At 50.2% G+C, this 6,916-nt stretch overlaps 2 protein-coding genes and 1 non-coding gene across 3 annotated transcripts; 2 read left to right on the top strand and 1 right to left on the bottom strand.

Annotated features, from left to right (window-relative positions):
- The first annotated feature begins 1,248 nt into the window (after positions 1–1,248).
- Positions 1,249–1,337, top strand: N0V96_011626. The gene has a single exon. It is a non-coding gene; the product is annotated as a tRNA-Asp (tRNA).
- Positions 1,338–1,744: 407 nt separating this feature from the next.
- On the bottom strand, positions 1,745–2,550 carry N0V96_011627 (uncharacterized protein; the record flags this gene model as incomplete). Its single annotated transcript, XM_053193648.1, has 2 exons — positions 1,745–2,275; positions 2,332–2,550. 2 exons carry the CDS (start codon positions 2,548–2,550, stop codon positions 1,745–1,747), a joined length of 750 nt encoding a protein of 249 aa, XP_053048966.1.
- Positions 2,551–3,932: 1,382 nt separating this feature from the next.
- N0V96_011628 (uncharacterized protein) lies at positions 3,933–5,213 on the top strand (the record flags this gene model as incomplete). The annotated part of the gene is made up of 2 exons (XM_053193649.2): positions 3,933–4,580; positions 4,704–5,213. The coding sequence occupies 2 exons, from the start codon at positions 3,933–3,935 to the stop codon at positions 5,211–5,213; spliced, it is 1,158 nt and encodes a 385-aa protein (XP_053048967.2).
- Positions 5,214–6,916: the final 1,703 nt, after the last annotated feature.

The raw sequence follows: 6,916 nt of genomic DNA on the forward strand, positions 1-6,916 counted from the left end.
CCAATTTCAGCAGGCTCTCTCAACTATCGCGGCAGTGGAGCGCGGCGGCCGCATGGCGTTCTTCGAGCCAATCACCCACGCTCGTCATCTGAGCATGGGCGCTTACGTCGCATGCCAACGTTGGACTGCCTACTGCAATGCTGCATTGCTGCAGTGTAGGTATCACGACAGAGTGTGTGTCGTCCCTCAGCGCACACTATTGACCTCGCTTCCACCGCCTACAGCCGCGGTCTGCCGAGCTTGCTTTCCATTAACGCGCTAGCGATTGTCAGTTGGAGTCTCGTCTGTTCCTTTGACCGTTTAACTTGCTTGGCCTACTAGGCCTCGAGGAGGGTCGGGCGTGGAATGCGCTTCTCGGCTACGTTGGACATGATGCGGTGAGGCGACGGACGTGCTGTTGGCGCTAGCGACGCGGATGTGGGATGTTTGCTGATGATTGACAGTCTTGACGCTGTTGGAAGCCGGACCGGATGGACAGGAAGGTGGCCAGCGTGGCAGTTTGAACCATGGCTTGGCCCTCACATGATTGATTCTATCTGCACCGGCGAGGCGTATTTCGAGTTGCTTGGAGTGTTGGTCCGCAATCGAGCTGCAAGAGTCGAAGGACATAGAGGCTTCAGGCTCCCTACTGTGGCTATTGAGGTCGTTCAAATGGCCGCGAGGCAGCCTTGATGCGTTTGACACTTTTGTCTCCGTATGAGAAGCTTCAGGTCATCGAGCAAGAGAATGTCCAAGGTACGTCGAGGCCTCGGTCGCCTCATGCGTAGTTGATTCCTTGGTTGCGTTTGACGAGCCCAATAGGTGCCGTATGCGGGCCACCATCTCCGGCGATGCGTGTAAGCCAACTTTCTTTCTTGACAGGTGAGCCTTTGCTGTGAACCCCGCCATTTATATTTGGCTCGTCGTGGGAGTGGTGGGCTTTTGAAGGATGAGGTGTGTGTGCTGACCGGACTTGTTGGCAAAAGGTATGGGTTGAGAGATGCATGATCCTGTTTACAACACCAAGGGCAGGTTCAATCCCTTGAAGGCTCCATATTGACTTTCAGTAGAGAACGAACTTTCCATTGCACCCATCAAGAAGCAATTCATTACCCTTCGTGAATGCGCAAGATTGTCTTAGCGGCAGTAGACCAGACCGCTGCACAGTGGTGCGCTGAGGCTTATTGGCCCCCGCTCCGACATCCCTATATAGAGCAGCATGCCATCTCTACACTCAACCAACTATCACTGGATGCACACATCCACCAATCCCCGATAGTCTAGTGGTGAGGATATCTGCTTGTCATCGAGAATTCAACGATTCGCAGGGGACCGGGGTTCAATTCCCCGTCGAGGAGTTTCTTTTGCCTTTTTGCATTATCTTTGGATCCTTTTCTGATTCATGAGTATTTCTGCATGATTTTTTTGAGGTGCAGACGACATGGTGCGGCGCTGTGGAGGCGCATACGGTGCCGCGGATACTTGCGAGTCCCCCCAACAAGTACATCCACGGCAGGTCCTTGGGGATATGCAAGTATCGAATCGAGTGCAAGATGCCACATTGGCTCTATTTAAGATGATGTTCTTTGATGGGTGGGGGCGAAGAATAACCTTTTCACTTTCAGGCTGTGCTGTTCGCCCTAAACGTTGCCCACTGCTCATGCATCCGCTTGACTTGTCCAGGTGTAAACTCGTTCCAACAGTTGCTACAGATTTTGTCAGCGACATATATCTAACTTGCCGGCACGTCTCCAGGTGATAATACTTACTCTGCTTGATAATTCATAAAGTTGTAAAGAGAATCCACGCCCGGCAAATCGGGACACGTATCCTGCCCAACCGTGCAATTCCAAGAAGGCGTCGCCTGCGCAGGCGTGTCATCGACAAAATCCGTTCCCGTACACCCTCCCTGGAAGGTATGCGGCAGCCCGAACCAGTGGCCAACCTCGTGGACCGCCATGTACCCGCGATCATTCCCCGTAGGCGAGTTCGCGCCGGGGACCGTGTTGGCGTCGATCTGGCACCCGTCCAGTATGAACGTCTCTGATCCGCGGAAGGCGTCTGCTTCCGGGTAGAAGCACCGGCCTAGGGTCGGGTGGATGGCTTGCACGTAGATGTTGAGGGATTGGTAGTTGCCCTTGCGGAGCGCGGATTTCATGGCGAGCTCGTCGGTTGGGTTTGTAACTGTTGACCAGGTTGCGTTTACGGTGCGGGAGGTGCCGCCTAGGGTCATTGTGATGCCGTATTTGCTAAAGGTGTTGTGTAGGACTTGAAATTGCGCTTCGAGGGTGGCTTGCTGGGGCGTAGGTTAGTCCAGCAACCTTGGTGTTTATACACGGAGGGTGCTCTTACAGTCAAGAGAGCTGTTTCATTGGGGGCGATTGAATGGAGATAGACCGGAACGGAAATGTTGGCTGCGAGGAGACTGCCCCCGCTGCTCATGTCCCTGCTGGCTAGCGATCTGGCGATGTGCTTGTCGCTGCGGTCAGGGGTTCCGCAGAACGAAGTTTGAGAGTGCAGGGATGCCTGTGTCTGTGCCAGTGAGGCACTGAGGAGCAGAGAGAACAGCATCGCGACGGCTTTTGAGCGGTTCCTGCGACGGTAAAGACTGTTTCGAGCCAGGCGAGGGCAGGATCTTCTAGTGATTGTTGATGTTTATTTTGGAAATCGAAGAAAGATTCAACCCGGGGTATTAGGGGATAATGGCAGACGCGTTGCCGCTTTGCCAAGGCTTTTGAAGACTTCGTATTCTCATTAAGATAGATTGGTGTAGGGGTTGATTAGCACCCTATTGCAAGGATGTTTCTTAGGGAAGGTGGCAGAGAACGAACCCGAGTTGGGTCAGAATATGACGTCGCTTCACGAAGATGATGCGATTTGAACATCTTCCATTACAGGTTGTCGACTTATTGTACCTAAGATAGATGCGAGATGTTTTGGATGTATTTGTCAGAGCTCCCATGGATTACCGCCGAGTGCAGCAAGAAATGAACTATTTGTGGTCTAAAACTCTAACAGATTACCCTCGATCTCGATGAAGTGCAGCGAAGCCGGTCGTTCCATTCCCTGAACGGGAAGCTATCTTGCGTTCAATATACAGAGATGATGCGTCAATCGCTTTTTACTCGGAATATTAAATCAGACATGGGCCTACCCAAATAATTCGAATGTTCAAGTTGATGACAAGTAAATCGCAGAGAAAACCTAAGACAAAGCCAACGACCATTCCAACTTTCGGGTCTTTCCGTCAACCAAATTCGATAAGACATCGACCCAATACGGAAAGTAGTGAACGTTCAAGGCAAGAACGACAAGAGCTTCAGACAGATGCTCTCAGATCGCTCTGAGCCGAAGACCGAAGTTCAACTACGTTCATCCTTCCATGGTCCGTACAATCAATGTTGATTGGCCAAATGGTTCAGCTCAAATAATAGGAAAAAACACCAAATGACTGGGAATGGGAGATATGGTGCGTTTCAAAGCATGATACAGGCGAGACGTGTTGAATTGCCGGGGCATAAGAACGTGTAGGCTGCAAGTGAGATTCTGGCTGCAATGGAGCTCATGATAAACTAATCATGTGAATTTCGTCAAGACAGACCGGCTTAACCGTGTGAGACTGACGAGGCAAGCCTCTCGGTCATAATTATGAAGTGGTTGCCATCCGTTTCTTGTAAAGCTGTGTGGGTTTCAATCCCCAAGAGCATACACTCAGATTACCCTCATCACATAAGTTCGGACCGCCTTATTTCAGCCAAGATGAACAACAGTGGACGCAGAAGCTCACATATCTGTCTTAGAGCGACGCCTCATCGATTCGCTTCGAGGCAGGCTGTGCAAGGATGGGGATCCCTCGGCTTTCGGCAGCCTGCTGCTCATCATCATCGTCCAGCCTGGTCTCACTCCTTCTATCTCTCAACCTCGCTCTACCAACAGTTCTAGACAAAGGCGATATGGTCACCTGGGATGAAGACATCAACTTCGCGAGCGCTTTGCTTCTGCACAGTTGCTTGACCGTTCTCATCAAAGAAGTCCTCAACCTATTCACCATCGTCGTCAGGCTGGCGCCCTTCCGCCGCAAGGTTCAACCTGGAACCGCAAATGCCCGTTCCGTTCTCCTAGATGGATACACTTCAATCCTCTCCAACGACAACGATGGCGACCTCGCGGAGCTGTACTTCACCAACACGGGCCTCCTTCTCCTGAGCGCATCTCTCGCCTCCGCCATCGCCATGAACCTCTTCCTATCCGACATGGTTTTGAACGTTTTCGTCGCTTGTACGTTTGGATTCTGCTTCGTGATGTCTGTTTTCTCGTGTCGTCGAAGCTGGTTGCGGTTCATCCTCGCTCTACGGCAAGCGGGACGGTTCGTGTGGTCCGACACGCCGTTTGTCAACTTCTTCTCCCTCATCTACGTTGCGGTGGTGTTGAAGAGTTCGACGACCATGAGGCTAAAGGACTATGTGACGCTGAGGAGTATCGCTATGATCGAGCTGGTCTTTATGAAAGCATATATTGCGGCGGCGAGCATGGATCGTCAGATTGAGCTGTTACGTTCTTTGCATAAGTCTCGGCTTGTGCTTTTCCAACACGGAGGAAAGGTATGATTTCAGTTCCCTTGATTATCAATGTCCGGTTATCCTTGAGCACCCTCCTCCCGAGACTCATTTTTCAGGGCAAGGTAGTTCGCGAGGAGAAACCCCTGACTGATGTGACCACTGCAGACACAGGAGATCGAAACTATTGAGTCTCCTCGCCTCGAGAGAAACTCAATTGTTCCCTTCACTACTGTGCAGAGGATGTCGGTTATGCTCATCAAGACGACCGTTGGACACGACTTTGGATCAGTCAGGGGCTCGAAAGGACCGGGTAGTATCCCTGTACCCCATATAGGCTTCTTTACGAATGATAACGTGGGTTCGGGAGACTGGCGTGTCTATCGCCTACAGGAGGACGTCATGCTGATTGCCGACAACCTGCGTGCTACGTCTCCGAAAGAGTGGTGGAAGAGGCTGATCGAAAAGATGCACGGTATTTTCCTCAAGCAGCTGAAGAAAGTGCGCGTTGTTTACCTCTTGAGAGTGGGTCATAGATTTGTTGGAGGCGATTCTTGCGAGAGGGAAGTCTCACTCTGGGTGTCGAATGTGAACCTCGTGACTGGTGTTAGTAGCTCTGTTCTAGAGTCTTACACATTTGTCGAAGACGGAAACATTGATGATGGTAGAGTTCTATAGAGTAGAGCTAGTCACAAGAGGAAGCTTGGGCTGCGATGGTTTCGTTAATCGATCAGCTGTGATGTAACTACTGTAGCTTCGTCTAGGATTCTGTGGTGTAATACTGTGTAACTGAAAGGTAATGAAAATTTGTTTTTCTTCATTGGCACAGAAAACCGGTTGATCGACGAGTTGGCTATTCCGTCGGGAATGTAAGCCTGTGGCTATGCTCCAATTTCTATGAACTCTAACCAGGTTGCCGTGTCAGAAATAAATTGAGTGGTACACCAGAGTGATCAAAGCCTCAAACACAAAGCCGTCCATACTTTCCGAGCTGCAACTCTCTCGTAATGCGGATCATATTCCTCGTCAATAGAGCATATAAGAACCCAACAAAACTATTGACCTTCGTCGTAGCCGCCAACTTCAACCAAACTCACTACAACTCTACCAAACAAGACATTAAAATGCAAGTTAACAAGCTTCTTATCGCTGCGGTCCTTGGCTTCGCGACCACTGCTCTGGTAAGCCACCAAATCAGTCACCCTTGTTGAAGTCAGTCCACTAATGTACGTGCCGGAATGCTGAGTAGGCTCAAGAGGGTAAATGCACTGCCAAGGGAGAATGTCAGGAAAACACCAGCGGCGTCCGCCTGTTTTGCTCCTCAGGCAGCTGTGACGGAAAGGAAGGACAGTCTTGCACGAGGAACGGTCCTGGGTCTTCCAACGTGGCTAACTGCCCTAAATAATTATCCATCTGATATTAGGGGTCTCCGCGATTATATACGAATAGTGCGCCCACTTGCGCAGGGTCTCAGGTCGTATCTATGACTCTTATCTGGTTGAGATGAAAAAGGTGCGGCAAGACGCCCGCTACGTGGACACAGTGCATGTTGTGGTGCCTTCAGTTAGTATCAAATTTGAATCCAACAGAAGTTTTGGACAGTAAAACCTCTCTCTCTGGTGTTGATGTGCTTCAGAAGACAAGCAGCCTAGGGCTCAGCTGATTGACACGTTACGCCATGCTGGTGACACACTTTCAGTCCTGCCCACCACAAGACATCACATTCAGTACAGCAAACAAACTTACTTTGATCCATGCTGATTATCGAGACATACCGGCACACGTCAGTTCGGTTGCAGATTTTCTTCCTCTCTTTCCGCCGCCAAGCCCATAATTAATGGTGGTTATCTCAACTTATGCTAGATGACCTGTAGCAGAGTAACACAATGCTCAAGTCCGCTCAAGATTTTATCATCTCCTTTCAACATGCTGAGAAACGCACAATACATGGTCAGGGTAACGCAGGAACTTGGCCATGGATTTGAAATACGATATTTTACGATTTAGTTACGCGAGGTCAAACAGGAGAAGATCTGAGCAGTAAACTAATAGAGAAGAAACAACATAGGCGTGAGAGATAATTGGACATCAAATGGTGATAGTCTCTTTGGGAAGCGGCAAGACCTTCTTTCCACACGTGTAAAACTCATACTTAGCGTCCTTGGAATGGTCCTCCAGCACTGGGTTGGATACACCGATAGCTCTTGCTCCTCTGTCAATCATATCGTCGCGATACTCGCCAATGTGCTTCACCACATCAGGACCATGTGCTCCAGCATTGCGGATGCTTGTGATGGCTTCGCCCAGCCTCAAACCATCTGTAAGTGCACAAACACCGGCCTCTCCTCGGACTATGGAAGCGGATTAGCTTTGACTTCCCT

Source organism: Colletotrichum fioriniae (genome assembly GCF_027942845.1).
Source record: "Colletotrichum fioriniae strain IMI 355084 chromosome Unknown scaffold_18, whole genome shotgun sequence".
NCBI lineage: Eukaryota > Fungi > Ascomycota > Sordariomycetes > Glomerellales > Glomerellaceae > Colletotrichum > Colletotrichum fioriniae.